Genomic DNA, 26,567 nt, shown 5'->3' on the forward strand with positions numbered 1-26,567 from the left:
ATGATCTATCTTTCTAAAATTAAGCAAACTCTTATTATACAGTTCAAAGACATTGAATAAATATTAAACTTCGGAATAAGAAACCTCATCACTATATGATCTATTTTCTTTCTGAATATAAGCAAATTATTAATAATAAATAATATTTTATTTTAGAAAAATGAAAAATCCTTGAAGATCATATTATATGATTAAACTAGCTTGAGATCCTTTCCCCTTTTTATGGAAATAGAGTATCCAACGTGCACATGGATGTCAAACATTGTGTACAAGTGGAAAAAGAAACACACAAGGGCAAACCACAAAAATAAATCAAGGGTAAAAATCATAAATTATGAAAATGCTCTATTAGTTAAACAATCCAGACTGCAAAGCAGCAAGGTAATTTCTACACAATCCTACAACCAGGTTTAACGATCAACCATTTACAAACTCAGCCACCTCCAGAGATAATCATTTTCCTTTGCATCTTTTTCCAAGTCAAACATAAAAGGATTTAAAAAAAAAAAAAGAAGTTGAAAAATGTGTCAAATGCAGCCGACTATACCTGATATACATCCCCTCAAAATCTCCTTATGTACTGCTAAATTACAATGGAGCTGTATATATATGGAAAGCCACCAACCTCTGAAGGCAAAAGGAGGGGCTTTCATATTTGGAAAAAAGGAAAAAGGAAAACAAAACCTGATGGGAACAGACACTAGAACTCGAGCAGGGAATAACAATATACTATCTCTCTCCTTCCCCACCCATATCAGGAAAAAATAATTCAACCTACAAACCAATAATTGAATCCTACACAAATCACCTCCATTTGGGCTTTTCATCGTTCCTTTTCCAATACGCCACTTTACTTTCATCTTTACCTTTTCCATTTGATCATCAATTCATTGTGGCTGTGAGGACTGCTCGATGTAAGCTAAATGCGCCTCCGGAGGATCATCATCTCTAACCTAGTTATATATTTTAACAGGCTTCTCAAATGTGTGACGATTCTGCAAATTTTTGAGGTAGATTAGTAACAGAGTTTTGGATTAAGTTTACCTTGCCTATTCCTATATGAGGCTTTGAGATTGAAAGAGAATTTGAACCCCTTTGATAGTGCATTTGACAAACCAAATATAATTTTATGGGTTAATTGCACTTTTGCCCTCTAGTTTCGGGGTTTTGCAGTCCAGTAAATTGAGTCCTCCATTTTGATGTGGTGCGTATTGATCCAATAAGATCTAATCCTAACCCCACTAAATTGAGTCGTCCATTTTTGATTTGGTGCATATTGATCCAATGAGGTTTAATCCTAACCCATTACTTATTTCTTTCATATTGATCCAATGAGGTGCATATTGATCCAATGAGTCGTCCATTTTTGATTTGGTGCATATTGATCCAATGATCCAATAGTTATTTACTTCATTTCTTTCATATTAATAATAACATATTTTATAGGTTCTAAAATACATACTTTAATAAACATAATTTGATATTTCTTATTAAACCATTAATATCATGCCAATGCCATTCTTGGAATCATGCAAATTGGATCAATGTGCACCAACCTAAAAATAAAGGCCTCAATGTGGTGAGTTTTGAAATAGATGGCCTAAATTGCAAAACTCCGAAACTTGAGGATACCAAAATGCAACCCTAAAAACACATAGATTTCAGGTAAAATATTATATATTTTTTTCTACATTTCTACATTTTCATAAACTTCTATCAGTACACATTTATATTGTATTTACCTGGTTTACAGCATAAGCTCTCTTTGGAGCATTATCTGAGTGCTCCAGCCCAAGGTACTGTTCCCAAGGACCATAAACATCTCTTCTCTGGAGAAAATAAATTAAAAACATGAACTTAAAAGATCTGGCAAAAATATTATAGTAGTCTACCCAGTACATATGGAGATGGAGGGGAGAAAGAGAGAGAGCACTAACCTGAAAACGACTTGAAACAATATCAGAATCTTGTAGATACTCTGGACGACCCAGTGACAAGAATGCAAATTTCCACTGCAAAATAAAAGGAAACAATATGAAGATAAATTAAGCACAGAAGATTTAACGGCAAAATATATCTTCATTTGCCAAAGCCTCCGAGGAATAGTAGTGCCAAAAAGTACCTTGGAAAACTCATCATCTGGAACTTGCAACTTCTTTTGTACACGCACTTTAACTTCAGCTAAAGTTTCACCTTCATGAATAACCAAGAAGAAGGGTTCTCCAAAGTTTTGGACTTGCTGTTCAAATTGTACAAATAAAGAATGTAAGACTCCCAAGTTTTAGTACAACTATTCACCCAACTCCAGTCAAAGCACCCACAAAAAAGTTCCAAAAAAAACTAATGCAATTGATTTATTATGGATCAATACCATCTGGTTTTGTGCAGTCTCTTTAGTGAAGTGGTAAACATGAATTAAGCGATCATGAGGACCCAGGTTTTTCTCTTCTTCTGGAATCTGAAACTCAAGAAATAATAAAAGTGAGTTTCAGAATAAGAACATTGCACCTGGTATGGATGGATAGTCCTAAAAAATACACCACATAATTGGAGGGATATAATGAAGCAAAGATAATACTATAGAATTGTAGGAATGCCAAATCTGGTTAGGCAAGAAATTGAAGCTATGTTTCATTCTAATAAACTAAGACAAATTCCTAAAGATATTCAAAATACACAACCTCAACAGAATTTTCTAATACAAGTATGGATCTCAAATTACAATGTCAAATCCAAAAACAAAATGTAAAAGAATGCTAAACCCGAATAACAGGAAAAACAGAAAAAGCAAAAACAAAAGTTTACTTGCCTCCTCTGCTCGTAAAGTCCAGTATTGGTCATTTATATTCTCAATCTTTTCATTGTGAGGAAAGATCTGAGAAATGAAATTGAAGAATTAGGATACATAATTTTGACATTGAAATGAGAGAAAATTTAGTATAATAATTTCCACATGAAAAAACAAAACTTAGTTTCTATAAATAATAATGTCCACAATTTGTGATTATTACCTTATAGATCTTGTGATAGAAAACTTCGAGCAGTCTGAGTTCTGCATTTGGATTAGACAACTCTACCTGTTTCACGGTATATAATATTATTGGTAAATGTTATCATGAAATTTGTCCAGAAATTATGCATAGAAGCAGCTTAATGTAGAATAACTTCAAGGATCAAGATTAGGCCAAAAAAAAGAAAAAAAAGTAAAAAATAATACCACCTATATTATGTAGCATGTGCGTTTATATTGAAACATACCTACCACTTCAGTAGGATGAACTACATGAACAAAATAATTAAACAAGTAAACAAGCAAAAAAATTGGTTACCTTTGTTTTAAGTACGTTGATCACATCTCTAACAGTGCTCTGTTTTGGCAATCTGATATTATGAATCACCACCTGGAAACAACATAAACAAGATTAATATCAGCAGCAAAGTTTAATCATAATCCACAAAAGGCACAAATTTCACACAGACCTCATCTTTTGTTGCATGATGAAAAGCAACTTTGAGATTTTTTAGACCTTGTAATTCTGGCAGGGGAATGTCCAGAACTTCATAGTATAGAATATCAGAAGTCTGTCAAGCGCATGAACAAAAGAATTATTAGAAGCCATAATACATGTTAATGGGATAAGCATGAATGACCAACAGGAGATTTTCAAAACGAGATTCACCTACCTGATTGTAATGAACTAGCATATCTGACAAATGCTCTACTCCTCTATACTTGATTGGCTGAGGCTTAGGCTGCTGTGAATAGCAGTTGTGAGCTGTGAGCCTGATTTTGGAAGGATCGTCCAATCCAATTCGGCAGGCCACTCTTTCCACTACTTCATCATAACTATGTACCTTTGACCTAGAGCATAGGATGACCAATGGATGACATCAAACAATAATGAACAATGGATAATATCAAACAATAATGATTCTCATAAAGCATGGAGAGATGGTTTCAGTTGCGATCACATACAACTCTAAACAAAAATCATCTTCCTTTGGTCTCTCCAAAGATCGAAAATGAACAATCTGAAAAAGAATTAAACCAAGTTTAACATGAGGTTTGCACTGCAAAATACATGAAGCATTAAAAATTAAAATAAAGAGAGAAAGGAGTTGTAAATAATGCATATTGGATATGATAATTAATTAATTAATTAATTAACATGTCAGATTATCACATCCAAGGCAGCAGACAAGTTACCATAACTTACTGTAGTTCAAATGTAATGCACTGGATGCATACACATTTCATGAATCTAAAAGAACTTGGTGAAACAATTTAAAACACACAGCACCATTATAATTACCTCCATACAAAAATTTACATAACATAGAAAAAATATTATTTACATAAAATTGGAATGGTAACATGTATACTTGCGTGTCATAACAAATCTACACAAATAAACATGCTAATCCTCAAGAAGTTTGGACTTAACCAGTAATAACCACGTCAAGCTAGTAATAGCCACATCAAGATAAGAATTGAGATATAATGACAATAGTGTGTGATATAATGACTACACTTTCATCTATAAACTAAAAACTGATAGAGCTAAGATAATAATATATGGCCCCTATAGTTTAAATGAAACAACAAATAAATAAATAACATTAAAACTCATTTTCCCTGAGATATAATGCTTGCTTATGCATGAACTAGGGTTTTTCATAACAAGCCATTTTCACATAAGATGTAATCCTCCCATGCAACTATAAACGACCTAGAAGAAAAACATGTAACATGTAATCTTTGTAACATCTGATCTTCTATAAGGCCGTTATGCCATGATGTATTTCATGCTTCTGTATGACAAATCATAACTGGAACTATTAGTCATTTGATAAAGGAGTCTCCAAGTCAGCATGGATTCCTCCAAACCTTGCCATAGAAAAATATAAATAAAAGAAATACAAACTCTCTAAAACGCAGTAAATTAACATGTAAGGAAGAACTTATGGCACATTCTCATTTTGGTGATTTAATTAAAATTTGATCCTCTGGTACCTGACGGTTGTGTACATATTCCAAAAATGAAGGAACATCTGAATATTTGCATTCTTCTTCACGTTCAAGTGGAGGAGACTTTTGAAAGCAAATAATGTCTCCATCTTCAATCTGGAAAGATAAAAGCCCTCATAATGGCGAATTACCATGTCAGTATAGAGTTAATAACACATAGCAAGCATAATTAAATGAAGTACCTGACTTGACCGGAAAGAGGTCCTCTTGTCAAGGTGTTCACACATGACACAAGGCTCAAACTTTATTTCCTGAAGATATCATAAAAACAGATGACATTTGACAAAGATTGTTAGTCTGCAACTATAAAGGACATAATATCATTCTAACAGAAGTTATGATACAACTGCTGCTTGATTGGAATAACACACCTCGTAGAGTTCAATCTCTTCATCAGGAGGAAAGCAAGCCATTTGATTAAGTTTCCCCAAAATTTCAATTGGCTTACCAGAACTCCTCACAAAAAGCCTACCAACATATCTGGCAAAATAAAGGGAATTCTGGAATCAGTAAGAATGAAAAACATATGAGCGAAAAAATAGAGAGAGAAAAATGCAGGACAAGATTGTAGGTACCTTAGCTTCTTTTTCTCAGGATCATAAAACTTGAAGAATAGTAGAATATCTTCCTTAGATTTGTCAGGTGGAGGAATAGGATGTAAATCCTGAAGCATTTCATTGAATCAGGAGTCTTAAGAAAGCACCAACTTTACAAAGTAAAAATGAAGCACATGGATCAGATCATTGACACAGAAAGACAACATTAGTACATTACCGGCCCAAGCTCCACTTCCAAAAACAACTTTAACTCTGCATTATGTGTCTTGTTTGAAATCTCTCTCAATTGTCCAACCTAAAAAAGGCATTATGTTATCATCAAAGCCTGTATAGATTTAACAAAAATGCACTACAAAATAATAGTACGCATTCTGAAGTTTGGTATCAAAATCTTCATCTCAATCCATGACTGACAAAACATTGGATAGTTAACTGAGACTGCCAACAAATCCATTCATCAAGCACTTTTGCAATTTTTACATCAATTATCTAAAACAAAACTAAGAAAAATCATTTCATCATCTTTTATGAATAAAAATGTGCCTAAGTAAAAGCCCAAATGAAAATTCATTACAGAAAAAAAAAAAAAAAAAAAAGCACTAGGAAAGTGTTGACTAATTACAGATTGTGCTTCCTCCTGCAGGGTCAATGGCCGATTGGGGCGATATGTATGGTTTTGCCGTTTTGCCCAAATCCAGAACCGTTGAAATTGCACAGGTATGCCAAATTCTATGGCAACCTCCTCCTGTGAACCATTCCAAACAATAAAATAAAATAAAATAAATGAAAACAGTTTCTAACAACTAAACAAAACAAATAAATATGCAGAAAAAATACTTCATATTCTTTTGAAAGAAGAAGATGACATATATATTAAAAGAAAAAAGAAGAACAGTAGGATAGTAAACAAATCCAACCGGGTATAACTAGTACAATAATGAAGAAAGAACCAGATACATAATGGTAAATGCTACCTTGAAAACATTAAAGGGCGTTTGTTTCTGGATACGGAAACTGCGAACTTTGTCATGATCCACAAGGTCAAAATAGATATCCTTTCCAATCTGTTCTGCAAGATCTTCATCGCGTGCAACCTAAATTTGTCACCTTACTCGTTAGTTCCCAAGAACGTCAAAACATAAGGACTATTGAAAAGGGCAAGACCAAGAAGCCTTTACCTTAATGATAGTAAATAGGTGGGCTTGTGCTTTATATCTTCTCTTATCCTCTTTCTCTTCCTGCTCTTTCTTCAATCTTATCTGAAATGATTTTTCGAATGTCAGTCTAGCTTCACACCATGCCTGGATATAGACATAACTATGATTAACATCAATCAACTAAAAGTGAACACATGCATCTTACCCTTAGGTGTTCAGCTATGTCCTTCTCGTCAACATTACAAATAATTTTGTCTCTGTCACTTTCCCTTATATACACAAGCATGTATGCATTAGAGTATTTTGTAAATTTGAAGGGAGTATTGTTGAAGCCAGGATTGGTCTGAGGCAACTGTTGAACATAGTAAAGGCAAACAAATTAGTTAAGAAATAAGTCAAGGATAAATCATTATGAATACATGTAGATTGGAGCGTAGTAAAAATCATTTACCTCTTCTTCACCACCATACTGCTCTTCTAAAGCCCTCTTTATGTCCTCTTTTGTCACACGTTCATCTTCAAACTTGTACCTTAAATAATTTTATTTTTTTTAATAAAAAAAATAAGTATAAATTCATAACCCAGCATCAAAACGTAGGCAGACACTCCTTAGCTATGAAACTGGAGACAAATATAAAATTAATGCTCGACAGAAATCAAGCTAATCAATCACTTTAAACTAAATGAAGGAATTACCACTTACCAGTTTAAAGTGTCATTTTAACAGCCAAACAGTGTCCATAGAGCTCATAAAATTTCTAAGTCCAACATAAGTGCCTTCAAAATGCTTACATAAACTTAAATGTACACTTATCCATGCCTCTGTTAAAGTGAAGCAAAAAACTTTTTTTTTTCATTTTGTCTTAACTAAATAGATGAGATAAGGCTTTTCCTTTCAATGTTAGACCACATGGTCGAAAATAAAGGTATCTATATATGTGTCCAAGTGCATGTGAGAGAGACAGAGAAACAGAAAGAGAGAGAACGTCCATGCACACACACATAGATAATTGATTCCACATATGCATACCACTGATCAGTAAGGGTTGGTCTGATAAAAGCATAGTAATGTCCGCCATGCACCCCACCACTATGAACCAAAACACTGCAAGAAAAATGTTATAAAAAGATATAAGGAAATTCCAAGATGTTAAACCGTGGGCGGGAAAATGCATTTATTCAAAAACCTTTACAGAGGATCCTTGAATGTCAAAAAACACCTTAAGTCACTTAGAATACTTTACCAAAACAAGATATAAAGGAGGTCAGGAACAAAACATCTAAAGAATAAAGATATTGAATGTAATCATGTGACAAATCAATTTAATATTTGGACTGGGTAATAATTTAAAAAGATATATAGTTCTTCACTTCGTACATTTGAAAAATGATATAAAAAAACAAAAAACAATACACATACACACACACAAACACGCTATATCAACATTACTTGCTGCAGAATAAGATTAATAAATTAACGTTATATTTACCCAAGCAAAGATAGTACAATGAGAATCAAAAAGATCAAAGAGCAATCAACACTGACTAGCATCAGTAAAACTTCAATCAAGTCCATGATGTAAAGCATGGGAATAACAGGATACCTATGAAGGGTATAAAGGTTGCGGACACTCCTATCTGCTTCAGGTGATAGATATTTGCCATTCTCCTTATCAAGGTCAAGTTGAAGAGGAAATTCGTAGCGATCATTTATCTGCAAATATGCAAACATTAATAAAATTGGATAAAAATTTTTAACTCAACATAGAATTTCAACAAAAGATAGCAAATTGCATGAGGCTCTAATGTTTAATATTTCAATAAGAAGTTAAAATACCAATTAAGAAAAATAGATTACCAACAAAGATATTTTTACTAGTTTCCAATATAAAAGCTAATCCACTTTTCAAAACAGAGTCAAAAGGGTATACAATTGCTTTCAGCAGCAATTTTAATGCTTATTAACCATAAGCTAAGCATTCCAAGATTTAACACGGATTTTACAAAAGAGCTAAAACAGGATTTTCCAATACCAACCTTTACCATCGTGTCCCGCATAAAATCATATTCAAACCGCTTTAGCTGAAGCTGAAGGACTGGAGGGAAATCAATAAACAAGACGCCCTTCTTAGCATCCTGCAATATAAAAATGATTCCAACATATGCCCTGAGAACCATACTAAAATGTTGTAACTAATTGACAGGAAAGTGAATGCCCAAAAAAAAAAAAAAAAAAAAGCTGCAAATAAAAGTTTAACTAAAACTTAGATAAAATTGAATATTACACATCCTACCAAGCCAAATACAGCAACTAACCTGCAAACCATGTTCTTCAGCATGGTACTTGTTATCACCCTCAAGTCGTTCAACCTCCACATATTTGTCAAAGGAAGCATAAACATCACGACACCCTTTAACATCAAGCTGGAGATCTGCCAAGGAAAAAAAAATTGTTTATCATGCCTGGCATTGATGATTAATTTTGAATTCTTGACATCTCAAAAATTTAACGAAAAATATACCGTAAAAAGACTCCTTTCTTGTAGATTTGTAGTCCACATTGATGCATTCAATGTAGTTCATATGGTGTCCTTCAAATAACTGTTGTATCGTCCCCTCAACAACAGTTCCCTAGACAGAAGTTAAAATAATAATAATTACAATAAGACAGAGACAGACATAACAGGTATAAACGGTTAACGACCTATACCTTCATTTTGTCTTCAAGCTTTTCACACAGAACTCTGTTGAGTTCTTGCACGTCATGCTGCATAAAAGAATCATATGTATCCCATCCAAAAGATTTGGTCAATTCTTTTGTTGCAACACTGCTGTCATTGTATTGAAGCTTATAGAATAAACTCTGCAGTGCCAAAGGTATGCTTCCTGAAGGCATATCATTTTCAGTCGTCGGCATATGGTAGACAGCCTGATAAATATTAGCCCAAATTTAGGAAAACTCCCTTCACATAAAATCATTGAGACAATTTTTGGCCACTACACTGATGAAAGCACAGAACATAGAATAACCTTTCTGAAATAAGGAATATGGTACAATGTCTGAAGGAGTGAATTCATGTAACAAGTTGCCCCCTGATTTTTGAGTCCAACATAACCAGTTTCCTTCTTTGAGTCATATGACCAGTAATCAAGAACCTTACGGACAGCCACCTCAGCTTCAACAACACAGGTGTCATTCACTAAATATCCCCTGCTAGGGTCATAAAGATCACTCAGAGGCATGAATGATGTGAATCCCCAATCACTCTCTCTTGCATTAAACTGGTGTTGTGTGTCTACAAAATGAAAAAAAAGCTTGGTTACAAGAAAAGAAAACTATAATAATATTAACAATATTTTTATCAACATAATGATGAAAAGTGAAAAGTCAAAAAAATAAGTATAATGAAGTGAATAAGAGTACATCTGCAAAGAAGCCAAGTGAAACATAAACCATACAATGAATCCGATATGCAAACCTAACTTCCTTCATACAAAATAAACTAAATAAGCATATTAACGAACAAAGAAAAAGTACATCAGTGGATAGCAAAACAACCATATTGAGATGGACACAAATTACGTTCTCTTTCTAATGTTTGAAATCAAGTAATCAAATAAGGTGATAATTTCATGATCAGTGAGATAGAGAACCTCTATGGATCACTGTGTAATTGTTTCCTTTACTCTAGAAAGGATAATAGAACAGCTTAGGTTTAGCTTTATTATGACATTAATTAATGTTTTTTCTGACCAAACAAAAAAAGCAAATGAATTGTCATTATTTTTTCAAGTAAGCAATACAAAAATAAAAAAGAACAAATAGCTAAAAGTTGGCACATTCAGCATGAGAAAAAAAAAAAAAAAAAAAAAAGGTTATGAATTTTAAAAAAAAAAAGAAAAAAAAGTGTTATGGAAAAATAAATTTAAAAAAAAGGAAAGAAAATTGTTATCCAGTTTAGACAAGTATTCACAAACTATAAGTAGTCACAAACTATGATAAGAGATAATACTTTCACACCATGAAATTCGATTGTAATAGAAGTGCTATTGAGAAATCTGACAAAAACTAACAACTAAGAAAAAACCGTATAAGATTAAATACGAAAAGACATGAGGAACGATAAAGAATAATACCCTTTTTTATCGAAAACTTATTATGAATCTGATTAATCACAGCCAAGCTAAATTGTGCATATCTACTCCAACCATATGGCAATGTCGAAGAATCTGCCACGTCTAAATACATGGACAAATAGTCCACATTGTTACCCTTGGGGAATATTAGTATTCTCCTGAAAATGAAAGGCAAATCATAAATCGACCGTAAAGTTAGAAACTATCTCCCAAGGCAGGTAAGAGTAGTTCAGAAATGTCTAAAAAATAAATAAATAAATAAAATACTGAAAAGTACCATTTATAACCGCCAACAATGAAGATCTCAGAGTAATGCTTCTTAGTGTTCAACCTAGAGAAGTTCTCAATAGTCCAGGTGAATTTCATAGTTGGAGGATCTTCCACTTGATGATTCTCAACTGTACTAGCGGGCTCCACTTGAGCTGCTATTCACAAATCAAAAACCATTTAGATTCACAAAACAACAAAATCTAAACCCTAACATCAAACCGATCAGTCGCACTCTAAATGTACGAATAATATAATATTCATACAGAAATAAACTTTAAAAAAAAAAAAAAGAATAGATCAATCATGCGAAATTGAATACTTCAAAACCATGCTATAAACACCAAATTCATTGAATGCAAACAGAGAACTATTCAGCAAAATTGAAACATAAAAATCCGAACCTTCCATAGGCTGAGGTCCCTCGACCAAATCCGAATGCGGCACGAGCATCTCCTCGTCTTCTTGCTGCCAAGACATAAAAGCAAAATCAGAGCTCTGATCGACCAAAACCTAACCCTATCCTACTGAATCAGAACCCTAGAGATGAAAACAAAACACTCTCAGGCTCCTGTGTATTTTCTAAATTTAGCCAAATTCAAACCAAAAATCCTATGCGATCAAAATTGGCCGTACAAACAGCGAAAAAGAAACTCAACCATGAACAGAGACGCAGCGAAAAGGAATTTAAAAAAAAAAAAAAGGAAAACAAGAAAAAAACACACACACACAAACATAGATGCACACACACAGAGAAGTGTTGACGATATGGAGAAAAAGTTGGTATGTACATCTATTGGTGGAGGAGTCATCATAGTCATTGATGGAGAGAGCTGGACCGTCTGATCAAACGAATCTGATAGACGAAATGTGAAGAATTGAAGAAGAAACAGTGAGAAGGAAAGCCAAGCGGAGGGGCTTTGGAAAAAAGGAGGGGACACTCCCGAAGGAACTGGCTCCGAAAAAAGCCTCTGAGTTTTACTTCGCGGGTGGGTGGGATATGTTGGGTATTCTATCAAAATCTCTGGGGCTTTCTGGGAACGATGTTGATGGCGTCTGCCGAGGTGTGTTTCTGTCCGATGACAATTTCACTGAGTTCACAAGGACCATAAGGAGCATGCCACGTACAACGACTGAGGTTGGAGAATGTTCAACCACGTTACGTGGCGGCTGCGGGAGGTCACGTGCGTGTACATGGACAAAATATCGCCCAAATTGCACTCCATGTAGTCCTTTCCTAGGACTGCTTTGCATTCTGGTATATTAATTCCTTCCTACAGTAATTTTTATTTTAATTTAGTTCATTTTGGTTAATTAATATAATAACTTAAATTTAAAAGTGAAATAATTATACTTTTGTTTATAGTTTACAATAGAAGTAAATAATGAAGTACTCATTTTTATTGTGTTTAAAAAAAAAAAAAAAAAAGAGATTCATTTTTATTAAAAATACAAAATAAAGATTATCTGTTTAATAATGTCTTTGTCATCTTGATTCCTGGGTAGTAGGTGCTCGTACATTATTTATTCTTTTATTGTTTTTATTTTTATTTTTTTTGGCTTCCAAGTGCTATTACATTCCTACTGGAGAAGTTCGGAGATGACATATGGTACTGGGACCTCTTTCTCATTGGTGCGCTCAGCCACATGGAATCCATATCAGTTTTTTTGTCGTTTTTCTAAAACAGGGGGAAAATATAAAAACGAAATAACAATAAAATATATTAAATAGATTACACTTTTAGGGATCATGCATTGTTTTAAGGAACGCAGGATGCAAGTGTTCACTAAAATGAAGTTTAATTAAGAACCCAAAACTATTGCTTTTATATTTTAATATATGACTAATAAGGTTTTTTTTTTTTTTAAATATAATTTGGCGCTGATAAAGCTTTGAAATTACCATTGCCTCGTGGTTTGTACTTTTGTTTTTTACTTATACTCTTAATTTTTAATTCATCAACTATCTAGGTTTATGCATAGATTCTTATGCAATCCATTTCCAACAAAGATCAGAGCTGATGCTGCTATGTTGTTAGACTTCTGAGTGTTAGTGCTTCGTTTTGTTTTTGGGCCATTCGGAAAAATTAATAACAATAAAAATGTTGGAGCAATGCATGGTCAAATTGGAGAATCATACAGGTAATTTTGTCCAGTAAGCAAAATTCACACCCACAACATGAAAAAAAACTGTGAATGAATTTCTCTGGGTAAAGTAATAAAATACATTATACGGTATGAATCACAATATAATAAAATATGATTTTATTAATATTTTAAAATTATTATTTATTGAGTGAACTATTTTAAACTTATTAAATAGAAAAAGTAATAGTAATATTTCTTATATTTTATCGAATATAAGTAATATTTTCTGGTATTTTAAACAATTATGGTTATACATTTCATTTATGTGGATCAGCAAAAATTATGCAAATGATATACATATATATATATATATATGACATTACAATAAAAATCAAATATGAGTAAATATATAACTAGTAGCTTACTTATGTATGGCACAATACTAAATGGAGTTGGAACAAAAAAAAAAAAAAAAAAAACCGTAAATTTTTCTTTTTTTTTGGAATTCCAGTTGGATCTACAAATCAAAGTGGCTAATATTAAAAAATAAAAGCAAAGTTTATAAATTAATATTACTATGTGTAATTTACCGATTGTCCTTACGTCATATATGGTAAAGGAGGCTATATAACCCACTTCATAGCTGAAAAAAAAAAAATTATATATATATATATATATATATGTATATGTATACGTGGATATATATTGGAAAATGCAAATATATGTTCTCTATATTTCTAATCAACAAAAGTATTTAAGTATTCTTGATTAAAAAATAAACACACACGCACACTTATATGATGTGGTGGTATGTCATCCTAGGTGGAAGTATGCATGTTGGCCATGTAACTAACCCAACATGTCACCAAATGTAAGATTGCACTCCCACGCGGACATTTTCACATCCAATTGTCCAAACCATCTATGCCTCTCTATCTCTCTGTATATATATATATATATATATATATATATATATGCAACTAAACACTAAGCCGATCCAACTACAACTAAGCAAAGCGCAGCTCGTGCTGAAACTTAATCGAAACAGAGACTACAAGTACTACCAATGGAGAAAACGACGGCGACCACGGAAACAACGACGGCGACGAGTGCTAGGACAGCGAGTTTGCAGGGGCAGGAAAAGGTAGCTTCGACGGATAGGAAAAAGATGAAGGTGATGGTAGCTCTGGACGACAGCGATTCCAGCTTCTACGCTCTGACCTGGGCACTCGACCACCTCTTTACCACCTCAATCGGAGTCGCTGCAGCTCCGGCGAAAGAGTTCCCTGAAGAAGTGGATATGCTCTTCCTCGTCCATGTTCAGCAACCTTTCCATCACTACGCTTACCCCGTCGGACCTGGTGGAACCGGTTTGTCTTGTGCTCGTCTAATAAGACGTATATATAACTATTTATATAATATTATATATTATTTATTTTGACAGATATTTTATAAAATAAAAAAAAAATTTGAATTTGCCAACTAATTCTTACCTTCCAAAGTGTTATCTATTTTTTTTTTAAATTTTGGTGGGGACAGCAATTTATGCGACATCATCGGTTGTGGAATCTGTGAGGAAAGCTCAGGAAGAGATTTCCACTGCTTTGCTGTCTCGCGCACTTGAAATGTGCAAAGCCAAAGCCAAAGCCAAATTGGTAATCCAAAAAATTTTACTACCATGATGTAGACCTAATTACATGTAGTTTAAAATAAAATATGTTTAAATACTCTATGATTACATATAATAAAGATTATTGGTAATTGGTAAACTTGGGGTTTTGTAATTGATCCAATCAGGACGGCGATGCATTTTCAATATAATTATGATATTGGCGTTGAATCATTGTTATACAGGTCAAAGCAGAGACTCTGATTCTCGATGGCGATCCAAAGGACATGATTTGTCAGGCCTCTGAGCAAATGAATGTAGATCTCCTGGTCCTGGGTAGTCGTGGTCTTGGCAAGATCAAGAGGTTACAGCTTACAACCACTTTTTATTCCTTTTTTTTATTTTTTCCTTTATAAGTTTGTTTTTCAATTAAATATTGTTTTTCAATTAAATAAATAGAACTAAAAAAATTTAATAAAAGAAAAAAAAGAGAAAGAAATCAATGGTTTGTCTGTGTGTCTGGCACAGCATTTCTAGGGAGCGTGAGTGATTACTGTGCTCACCATGCAAGCTGTCCCATTCTCATCGTGAAGCCATCCAAGGAAGCAGCCCGAGTGGGCTGAGTTGGGCGATTCAAAAGCCTACTCATTTCAATGCAAATTACTCATTTTCTGTAATATCCAGGACATGTTTTTTCTTATTTACAAACAAACTTCTGTACCTTTTTTTTTTTTTTTTTTCCCTCTCTTTTTCAATGGTATGTTAGTAGTGTACAGAGCCTTTGCTGTTCAGAATCTTTTTACCCTCCTCAGCTTAATGATTTCACACAATTTACTCTCCAAGAAAATACTACATAAAAACCTCGAAGATTAAAATAGCGTGGCCAGATATTTATCCCTGCAGAACATAGATAATCAACCATGATTAGAACAGAAAGATGAAACAAAATTTTTTGGTTGTCGAAATCATTTTGTAGAAGACCTACAAACCTGTTGGCTCATAAGAATTTCAACTGCCACATGTAAATCTCCATCTGCAGCTGCCAGTGCAACTTCTACTTGTGTCTGGGAAAAAAAAAAAAAAAAATCAAAAAATTGGAATTTGAAAACACTCAGATATCAGTCATGTATTTTTTTTATTTTTTTTCCCTCCTAAATTTTGCTGTAGAAAAAGAGGAATCAGATTCGTTTAGCCCAGAAATAACAAGCATAAAAGACAATGAAAGTAAAACGATGAGGATGTGGACTATTTACCCTATCAAAGCCCATTGACACAAGTTTCTGAATTTCTTCTTCAGAAGGAACTGAATCCTGTAACCAAATGGACAAAATATACATATATACATATATATATATATATATATATAAGATGAAGCAATCGATACGAAGAAATGAAAGGAACGGTGACTCTTAGAAGGGAAAAATAAAAAATAAAAACCTGACGGTGAGGAACTTCTGCAGGAATTACCGCTGGGTTTTCTACTGTCAACCGCCTAAAAATATTGACAAAGAATAACCGTGTCTCAGTCACAAACAAATGCCAAAACTGACATATCAAATACCCAGAAAGCCAAATCCCGAAGAACAAACAACTAAACAATCAATAATTGAACAGAAATAAAGTTGGGAGAAAATAATCCATTCAAAGCGAGACCATAAGCAAAGTTAGAGCTTATCAGTATTAAGTATTTACAATTACGGTACATGTGTCAGCTTTCAAACCCAAAAGCACATCGTATTGATGTATATACACACTATTAGCACTATCCAAGTACTCGGAAAAGCTTCTCAAACATGAGCGACACATGAGAATGAAAAAAGACAAGACAAAAAGCTTGGGAGCCTTAACGCTCAGAAACAACGTTGGAATTAGAAAGAATCTCTAAGGAACAATCCTAATACCTTGCAGTTCCATCAGGAAACTGCTGTCCTGCACCAGTTGCTGTTGTGTCTGATGGATGGTCTGTGTTGCTACTATCCAAAAGTCTAACCTGCAGGTTTGAATCTGAATTATCAACGGTTACCCCCTGAGTTCGACCACCACTGAGCGTCCTTCCTCTCCCTGGAAACCTCTGGCTGTCATCTGTTGGCTGCATTTTTATGTAAGTATTGTATTAGATCCAAAAATCCAACTTACTTTACCAGACATCAGAGAACAGAGATTTAAGAATGACATGGACGAAGAAAAAGTAGAAGAATAATGATGGTTAAAAAGGACGGTTTGACTTTAATCAAGGAGAGGAAATAAATTTTTGACAGCTACCTGTACATGCTTTAAAACTAAAATCCTCTGTATAAACATCAGGGACTAATAGGTCAAGAATGACTTGGAAGACAATGAATAGAAGAGAAAAAGAAAAGATTGTTCGACTTTGAAGAGGGGGTGGGGGGAATGAAAACCTCTTACCTCCCATGTTTTATGATAAGCCAATGTGATGACACCTCCCATGTTTTATGCCATTTTGGCATACTCTCAATTAAGCCATAATAATATAAAGGAAATTTAAAAAGCCTAACATTTCTCAAACTACCTTTTGTCCCAGCTTGGTCAAGCAAGTGTACTCTGTGAAGAACAAACATGAAAAAACCATAGAAAAACCTTCGGAAAAAACCAAAAATATATTAACCTAATACCTGAATCGATGTTTCCCTTTGTGGCATCCATGATGTCCAGTTCCTCAATATATTTCCAGAAAATAATCCACTGGTCAAGAAAAGAGATTGAATTATATTATCTGATAAGAAGAGCAAGTTTGATGTTGCATAGCATAACTCACCTGGATGTTGTATTTTGGTTTGAATATGTAGGGATGTAGCTTGTAGGATTCCCACCAGTGCACAAAATAAATTTAGGTCGCCTAACACAAGATGTCTGTAAACAGTCATAAAACACAATAAAAAGATCAGTAGTACTAAGGTCTAAGCAAAGAAACGTTTGACTAGTTACCAAGATATGATAAACAAGGTCAATGACAAAGAATAACATACCAATCAAGTGTGCAAAATGTTTATAACAGAACAGAGTAAACGAATATTCAAAAATACAAACGGAAACATATTAAGAGGCAAACCAGTGGAAATTCTCAAGAATATTATGCAGAGCCTCAAATAAAGTTACTATCCGCACAAAGTGCCTCATCTAGAAAATTAAGATAAGATTAAGATCAAAAGCAAGAATTCTGCTACAACATATACAACATACAAAACATATTAATGTTAAGGAAATGAATAAATCAGCAGGCATGAATAATTTTCTCGTTTTCAGTCAAACAATCAAAGGAACATATTTGCAAATGCTACAAGATGGGATACTTGGGCAACTAAAGAAAGCAGATACACACACACACACACACACACACACACACACACACACACACATATATATACAACTTGGTGCTTGAAGGCCAATATTAACAATTCAATTAGGGATATTCATTGGTTAAGAATTAAACTCCCTCACTAATTACAAAAAGGATAAAAGGTAGATTTCCCCTAATTCATTTATCATCAAAAGCTAAGACTTACAAGCAAAGAAGACGCCTCAATGGCAGAATAAAAGGAAGCTCCAGGCATGAGGAAGTTGAACAAGCCATAAGTATCTGTATTATAAAAACAACATTAAATAATTCTCATTAACTTCCTCAAATAATGGGCTGAACAAAGGAGGTTGCTGTTTGGAGGGGAAGCAAACTGACATGCAAAGCCAGACAAAATGCCACATAAGTGTCCCAGTAATGAGACGTTTTGCATGAGGAGCTGAAACACTACCAACAAGATCCATGCATACCTGAATATAAAATACAAATAAAAATGTTGCATTTTTCAGAAATCAAAAAGTTACCATAAAGAGATAATTGAACATCATAAATGCATGCTGCTACAATTACCATTTTGCAGGCACATTAAATAGTCCAAATACACTGCAGAGTGGAAAGACAACATAAGTTAGTGGAACCCAATATACTGGCATGTAATACTGAAAGCCATTATAGCGACCAAATGATAGAAATATTGAATTAAGGAAATAGCCTAAACATAAACATTTATGTAAGTGTGCTCATGTGTGAGCTTGCACATTCACCTTGATTCTTTAAGAATCTAATTGTTACAGGTTCATGGGTAAGATAATATAGCATCTAGAAAAATCAACTTACTGGGGAAAAAGAGTAGCTGTCATATAAAATTTCAAACAAGCAAATACAAAACCCACCTTCTATATTGAACTCCACTTAGACTTGTTTCTATGACAATCATTGAGAATAATATTCCTGAGAAGCCTATTGCACACTCATTCATAAGATTCGGATAAGTGCGAAATGGATTATATGCCACAACCAATGCAATTAGAAGATGAAAAATAGCATTGCAGGTGGCCAACAGAATTATCAAGTAAAACAACCGGACAGATCCCATGATTCTCTCCAATTCAGAACCCAAAGGAACCAATGCCATCATGTTGAACAGAACATGAAGCAGTGAACCGTGAAACAGAATGGCCGTGTATATCCTGTAGACTGCAAGAGAAAATGAAAGCTTGATGACAGTAAGAAGACAGGATCTAAGAGAGTGAGAAGGCTACAGTAAAAGCACACATCTTATTAATTACATATTCACAGAAGAAGAAGTTCCTCCTCATTTTACCTAGTTTAAATTCCAACAAAAATATCTTCCCATTCGTTATTGCAATTTAAACTACATTTAGAATTCTGGTTTATAGAAAGACCCCAAATATCAAAATAGCAGCCATGCTATTAAAGATTTTATGATTCACACTAAACCACTAAGGCAGCAAGATCATGATGCACCTAAAATAATAAGCAATAATCAACACAGAATTCTAACAGATAGCACCTAAAATTAGATGTATGCCTGGAATTCTAAGTGAAATGAATGTCAATACATAAGAAGCAACCCAAGAATTTCAATACATTAGAAGCAACCAAAAAAGACAAATGAACAAAATATAAAGGAATGGTGTCACAGACATCAAATATAATGACAGGTGAATACGATGAACCCTGCTACATACATGACGGCATGTCAGGGTAAACCAAGTAGGAAAAGATGGACATTTAATAACTTAAAAGAGTTTCACAAATGAAGCAGATCCATAAATTGAGAAGAAAGAGTTTAATTAGCAAGAAAAATGAGCTGATTTTTAGAAAATAATCAAAACAACAATAAATCTTATATTATGACGAAAGAGACAATAAATTTCACTCTTCTTTATATTAATTAACGATTATTCTTTGACAGAGTACCTTGGAAATGAGAGATAACTTCAGAGGGAAGAAAGCATATCTCAAAAAAGGAGTCATAACCAACCAAGAGGCACACCAAGTAAATAGTTCCACAAACAACCACCACAGCTGAAGTAAGAAATGGAACGCTGTCCCACCATTGCGACAACCTAGTTTGCAATCCTGCCTGTACAGAAGTGCCACAACAACAAATAGCAAAAGTTAAAGAATAATAAAAAATAAAAAATAAATAAAAAGAAGAAGAAGATACTGTATCAAATACATTTTACCCATTGCATTTCCGACTAGATTGGGGCATTTCCATAAACAATGAGACAAGCATCTAATCCAAATGATACTTACCACACTCATCCAACAAATTACTTTACCTTTTTAATACCAACCAGAAAATCGAAATGCAATGGAAGTGTAAATTATCCCCCCCCAAACAAACAAAAAAAAAAAAAAAAAAAAAATGCAAAAAGAAATCATATATTCTCCATGGGGATAACTCAACTTAATCATCAATAACTTAAATGTACTCCGCTGAATATCCAAAAAATAACTTTTAAACATCAAAGTAAATGTATCGAGTTCTCTTATGAATATTACATACAAATCTGCAAACCCTCTAGGTAGCCGTTCTAGATAAATATTAGTCACCAAACACAGAAATGCAAAAGAAAAGCAATAATTGATGAAGACTAAACTAGAGATCCACAGATTGAATTTCTGAAAATTTAAGCTAAAACCATAAACCCTAAGGAATAACACCAAGACATTTCTAGCAATCCCATTTAATATTTTTTCAGATAACCCAAGTGAAATATATTCTAAAATTGTTCAAATAAGCAAACTCAAACGCGAACAAGTCCACTTGTCATTCCGTACACAACTTGGACTGCAAAATTCCACCTGATAATGTTTTCCACTCTAAAAGGAGAACATTTGGAAGACCCATAACTCAGATTTCTTTATAATTCTCACATTTCTCACGGCAACCAAACAGAGCGTTGCAATGGAAGCTAGGGTTCTCTAACGAAGCAGTGACTGCGCTTGAGAGCAAAATACATAGACAAATAGAATATGAGAAAAAACATGTTAGATCAGATATAGCTCTCACCTCAGAAACAATGTTGGGTCTCATTTTCTTGGTGCTTGTTCTTGCTCGCTGGCGACTTTGTTTGAAATCTATTCGCTTAAAAAGAGTGCCAAAGCGTCAACCGCCATGTATCTCGAACACTCCTAAAAGTCCTCCTAATTACGTTTTGGATTTTCGGATCTGCAAATTCGGGCGGGTCTACTCTGCTCACAAAGTTTGGATGCCTATTTGAGGTAAATCAATTTATTAGCCCGTCGCGGCCAATAACATTTCTGGTTAATTATGAAATTTATTTACATGAACATCTTTTTCAATTTTAAATTCCTTACAAATTTCAATTCGTTGCTGAATATTAGATAAAGATTTTGTTTTGTTATAATGTATTCAATTAAATATTGAAAATTGATATGTTTTAAATAGTAAAAACATTTTTCTTAATCTTAACCTTAGACTAAACATTATCAAAAAATTAAAAAAAAAAAAAAACTTAGACTAAACGTTTATTCTTTTGAGAAAAAAGTTGACCATAATTATATTATACATAAATTCACTCGTTGGGAAAAAAAAATATATATATATATATATTTTTTTTTTTCATTCACAAATTTTTTATTATTAATTTATATCAATTTTTCTAGTCAACGTATTATTTATTTATATGACATAGTTAAATTATACACAAACTGGAAAACTTAACGTTGTCACATGCTATTTGTACGACTATTTACTTAAAACTTTTAATCTTATATTTGTTATCACACAAATATTTTTTCTTAAGATTATCGCACATTAGATTGAAAGTAAAATAATAACTCTTCCTACTCGAACTGTAATCCAAACTAATAAATTTAATAAAATTATAACAATGAAATAATTAAATTATACACAAAATTATTAAATTCCTCTAGTAATTTTTTTTTATCCAATCGATATGATGTCAAAATGGGACTAATACGATGTTAATGATTAATATATATGTTTATTAAATTGTGTATTTTAAAACCTATACATTATGTTCATTCTATTAATATGTCATTTGGTTACATAGTTAACTTTTTTCTTCTTTTTTGGTGGAATTCTGCCTTATAAATTTAGTTTTTTCTTCTTCTTCTTTTTTTTTTTTTTTTTTCCCCCTTACTTAACTTTATTAAATATTAAAAAAAAGCTTAGCTTTATTTTTTACCTTTTTAAGGGGAATTCTTCTTTAACTTTATAATTAACTTATATGTCTAGCAAACACAAATTCCTAATAACTAATACTTAAATTAAATAATTTAACTATATAACTAACTTATATGTGTAGCAAACACAAATTCCTAATAACTAAAATTAAATAAAAAACAAAACCATATTTTAAAATTAAAAATCTAAATTGCAAAACAACTAATCCTAATTCAAATATCTTGTCAAAAAGTGAGTTTGATTATCATTAAATGTTTAATTTAAAATTTTCGCAAAGGGGCAACTGAAAAACTCCACACCAATAACTCGCAGCATGTCCACCATCTTCTCCAACCCTCGTCCTTTCAATTTCTATTATTTTCTGAGCATTTTCTGCACGCTCGAAGAAATCCGCCACATAACCACAACAACCTCTTCTTTTCCACATTGACTTACCAACAAGTACAATTTTTCAGGTCCATCAAAAAGTGACCTTATACAGGGCACACATGATATCCCCACAAACATCATCAGAATACAAGAAACACGCATCAAACTTTATAGAAACTCCCTTCTTTGGACAAAAGGGGCTTGAAATAGGCTACAGTCTAAATAATAGGCAATAAAATAACCTGAAGGAAAATCTAAGGACAAGTTCAAAAGACACACCCTTTAAATATTAAAAAAAATAAAATAAAATACAAAGTAATATGAACCGATTAATCTTCTCCAATTAAAAAAACAAAAAAAAAAAAGGGAGATTACAAATGTTTTAGCATAAGATAGAAACCCACTAAAATCTCTAAGTAAACGTTTTTTCTGGTGACCCTAAATGCTACATAGAAAGAAAAGCACAAAAAAATTCTCCTCTTGTTGAACCAAAACATTGTATTTCCAACAACTCAACGATTGGCCTTGGCAACCCTCTCAATCTCATCTTTCTTCTTGATGGCATAACTGCATACAAAAAGTCAGTTTTAGCTACAAATAGAACCAGCAGTATAACAATCGAACATAAAAGAATAGCTTATAAAATAGTTCGTGATACTAATATAAACACAATAATTGAAAATTATATTTTTTATACCTGTTGGATGAACCCTTGGCGGCATTAATGAGCTCATCAGCCAAACATTCTGCAATTGTTTTGATGTTTCTAAAAGCAGCCTCACGAGCACCAGTGGTAAGGAGATAGATAGCCTGATTAACACGTCTCAAAGGGGAAATATCCACGGCCTGACGCCTGACCACACCAGCTGATCCAATACGAGTTGCATCTTCCCTTGGTCCACTGAATAATTCAGAAAGACAATAAAAAAGTATCAGAGATTGATATTAATTTAACAAACAGCGAAGAAACCAGACCAAAATTTAAGACAAATGTTGTTACCACTTAAAGAATTCTCCTACCCATTAGTTAGTTAAAACTTAAAAACCCTTCTAAGTCACAAACAAACAGCTTTCAAATACCTGTTAACAACGGCATCAACAATGACTTGAATGGGGTTCAAATCAGTCAGCAAATGGATAATTTCCATAGCATGTTTGATAATCCTCACAGCCATGAGCTTCTTGCCATTGTTTCTCCCGTGCATCATCAGTGAGTTTGTAAGTCTCTCCACTATCGGACATTGGGATTTCCTGAATCTTTTGACAGAGTACCTCCCAGCAGTATGAGGAACATAGGTGGCATGCTTGGCCGGGACAACTCCAATGTAATCGGCCAAAGAGATGTCACTTACCTATGCAAATTCACAGTACAAAATTATAAATGCTCAATTTAAGAAACATAACATAACATAATAACTAGCATATGACTTTGCAAACATGAAATTTCAGATAATCGGGAAGAACCCTTTAAGAGTGCGTAAACCTGGTAACTTAAAAACAACTTTTGAGCTAGTGACATTCCATAACCAGAGATTTCATAGACCAAGAAAGCACAAGTGATTGCAGGAAAGCAAAAAGGCCAATACAACATTAACAGTTTAGCCTAGAAAATGCTAAGGTTAAAATATCAATTCATTCTCATACAGTAAACAGAATCTTATTCCATAAACCCATATCAATAACAGGCGAAAAGCATAGAACTACATCGACATAAACATACATACATTTATAAATATACAAACATGTAATTCTAGAACCACGAGTGTATAACTAAAATCAGATAATTATTTTTACGAGATTTATGGGGAAGGATAAATGATTCAGCCAAAGTTCGGTGACAAAATGAAGATATGTATAAAAGGGAACGAGATCGAAACCTGGACTTCGTCGAAGCTCCATCTGTTGAAGAGCTTCACCTCAAAGTGAGGCTGAACTGAATCTGGAACGATTCCAATTGCAGCAGCCATTCTCAGAGACTGAAAGAAGATACAGAAGACGAAACAGCAACGGAGGCCAACGAACAAAGGGAGAGACGGAGAGACGCAGCGTCTGGGACTGAGAGCGGTAAACCCTAACTCTTCTTGCCCCTTTTATATCATGTGCAATTCATGTTTTAAAAAATAAAAAATAAAAAAAAAAGAAAAAAAGAAAATTGTAACGTGGTCGATTTTCATAAAAGGAAATAAAATTAAGGGATAATTGTATTTTACCACGTTTTAAAATTATTGAATTTTATTTTGATTTTTAAAATTGATTTTATTACAATTATAAACTTGTTTTCAATATCTTTACAAAAAAGTCCAATTTAATTAATATTGATGAAAACCGTTAAATAGGAACGCTTGTGATCTTAAATTTGTTTTTTTATATTTTTACATTTAAATTGATTTATTTTTGATATTTTTAACTTTGGAAAACTCTAAAAAATAAAAAGTTTCGAGCCCAAAGAAATACAAGAAAGGCCAATCGAAGAGACGAAGTCGATTTTTCCTGTAGCTTTATATCCATGTGCAATTTCGTGGTTTTTTATTTTTTTTCCTTTTAAAAAAATATTACATTTAACATAGTTTATGTTTTGAGATAACTGACACTGTTAATTTTGAATTATATCCATATTTGTAGTTTAATTCTTGATTTTTTTTCCTTTGCATTTTAGTTTTTAAACTAATTTTTAGTTTAATTTTTATCAGTTTTAAAACATGCAATAATTTAATATAACAATCACTGTTATTAAGTTATTTTTTTAATATAATTTTTTAACATGTTTGAGATATATAGTATACTTACTCTTAATAAAAAATACCAAAATTAGAAAATCAAACAACTCTATAAAATTTCTGCATCTTACATTAAATGTATTAGACATCTTCAAACTACTAAAAAATAGTTTAGAAATCAAAGTACATTAAAAACTATAATTTAAAAACCAAAGTATAAAAAAATTTTCAAGGATCCAAATTAATATTATTTATCAACGAATGAAGGCTATAATTAATTTGTAATACGTTATTAAGCACCTCAAATTATATTTAATAATCATTTATAAATGAAGTTGTTTGGTAAGTTCGTATGAATTGCATCTTATTTTTATCTATTATTATTTATATATATTTTTATTTTTATATTTATCTTGAGGTTGAGGATGAAAGAGCTATGGAGGCCAAACGAACAGAGAGAGAAGGAGAGGCACAGCGATTTTAGAATGCTTTGGGAGTGACAGCTCTGATTTTTACGGGGCTTTATATCCGTGCAATCAAGGTGGTTTTGTTATATAAAAAAAAAAAAAAAATGTAACCTGGTTTATTTTTCAAAAATAAAATAAAATTAATGATAATTATACTTTACCATCTTTTAAAATTATTGAATTTTATTTTAGATGTTTAAAATTAGTTTTATCATATTTTTATTTTTATTTTTTTATATTTTTACAAATGGAACCAGTTTAATTAATATTGCGGATACAGTTAAATAGAAACACATGGGATACTAAATTTGACTTTTTAATTTATTTTTGATATTTTTACATTTTATAAACTTTAAAAAAAAAAAACTCAAAAGCCTAAAAAAATATAAGATGTTTAAAAATAATCCAAGAGCGTAAAAGAAGAAATGATTAAAAAAAAATGGATAGCACAATAAAAAAATATTAGATGTTAAAAAAAAAAATTTACAGCCAGAAAAAAAATCAAATGGTTAAAAAAATTTTTGAGTTAGTGAAAAAAATGATATTTTAAAAAAATTTTGAGAGCTTAAATAAAATCTCATAGGTTTAAAAAAATATAAAAGCCTAAAAAAATCGAATGCTAAATTTTTTTTGAGGGAACCATAAAA

At 32.6% G+C, this 26,567-nt stretch overlaps 4 protein-coding genes across 5 annotated transcripts; 1 reads left to right on the top strand and 3 right to left on the bottom strand.

Annotated features, from left to right (window-relative positions):
* Positions 1–319: 319 nt before the first annotated feature.
* On the bottom strand, positions 320–12,210 carry LOC107405398 (ubiquitin C-terminal hydrolase 12). Its single transcript, XM_016012440.4, has 32 exons — positions 11,939–12,210; positions 11,552–11,615; positions 11,158–11,305; positions 10,881–11,038; positions 9,774–10,039; positions 9,454–9,672; positions 9,266–9,374; positions 9,060–9,175; positions 8,781–8,879; positions 8,348–8,457; positions 7,774–7,848; positions 7,195–7,273; positions 6,949–7,095; positions 6,765–6,845; positions 6,561–6,680; positions 6,209–6,331; positions 5,804–5,881; positions 5,605–5,693; positions 5,401–5,509; positions 5,212–5,280; positions 5,015–5,125; positions 3,977–4,032; positions 3,685–3,862; positions 3,481–3,582; positions 3,330–3,401; positions 3,012–3,077; positions 2,810–2,875; positions 2,372–2,458; positions 2,123–2,239; positions 1,938–2,012; positions 1,743–1,829; positions 320–995 (listed from the first exon to the last, which is right to left on the bottom strand). The coding sequence occupies exons 1-32, from the start codon at positions 11,966–11,968 to the stop codon at positions 954–956; spliced, it is 3,348 nt and encodes a 1,115-aa protein (XP_015867926.2). The 5' UTR covers positions 11,969–12,210; the 3' UTR covers positions 320–953.
* A 1,989-nt stretch (positions 12,211–14,199) lies between these two features.
* On the top strand, positions 14,200–15,655 carry LOC107405392 (universal stress protein PHOS34). 2 transcript variants are annotated; one of them, XM_060812757.1, is made up of 4 exons: positions 14,200–14,632; positions 14,775–14,890; positions 15,090–15,208; positions 15,373–15,655. In XM_060812757.1, exons 1-4 carry the CDS (start codon positions 14,302–14,304, stop codon positions 15,392–15,394), a joined length of 588 nt encoding a protein of 195 aa, XP_060668740.1. In that variant the 5' UTR covers positions 14,200–14,301; the 3' UTR covers positions 15,395–15,655. The 2 variants fall into 2 exon arrangements, with proteins under 2 accessions (XP_060668740.1, XP_024924825.1); XM_025069057.3 differs by having other exon boundaries at positions 14,203–14,605; positions 15,371–15,655.
* Positions 15,469–21,384, bottom strand: LOC107405391 (rhomboid-like protein 15). Its single transcript, XM_016012429.4, has 13 exons — positions 21,207–21,384; positions 20,105–20,270; positions 19,054–19,357; positions 18,731–18,763; positions 18,539–18,630; positions 18,369–18,442; positions 17,621–17,715; positions 17,478–17,547; positions 16,746–16,933; positions 16,282–16,336; positions 16,098–16,154; positions 15,834–15,908; positions 15,469–15,741 (listed from the first exon to the last, which is right to left on the bottom strand). Exons 1-13 carry the CDS (start codon positions 21,228–21,230, stop codon positions 15,736–15,738), a joined length of 1,239 nt encoding a protein of 412 aa, XP_015867915.1. The 5' UTR covers positions 21,231–21,384; the 3' UTR covers positions 15,469–15,735.
* A 1,615-nt stretch (positions 21,385–22,999) lies between these two features.
* LOC107432284 (small ribosomal subunit protein uS7) lies at positions 23,000–24,810 on the bottom strand. The gene is made up of 4 exons (XM_016043390.4): positions 24,614–24,810; positions 23,817–24,088; positions 23,434–23,637; positions 23,000–23,303 (listed from the first exon to the last, which is right to left on the bottom strand). Exons 1-4 carry the CDS (start codon positions 24,701–24,703, stop codon positions 23,249–23,251), a joined length of 621 nt encoding a protein of 206 aa, XP_015898876.3. The 5' UTR covers positions 24,704–24,810; the 3' UTR covers positions 23,000–23,248.
* Positions 24,811–26,567: the final 1,757 nt, after the last annotated feature.

The sequence above is a fragment of the Ziziphus jujuba genome, chromosome 11 (genome assembly GCF_031755915.1).
Source record: "Ziziphus jujuba cultivar Dongzao chromosome 11, ASM3175591v1".
NCBI lineage: Eukaryota > Viridiplantae > Streptophyta > Magnoliopsida > Rosales > Rhamnaceae > Ziziphus > Ziziphus jujuba.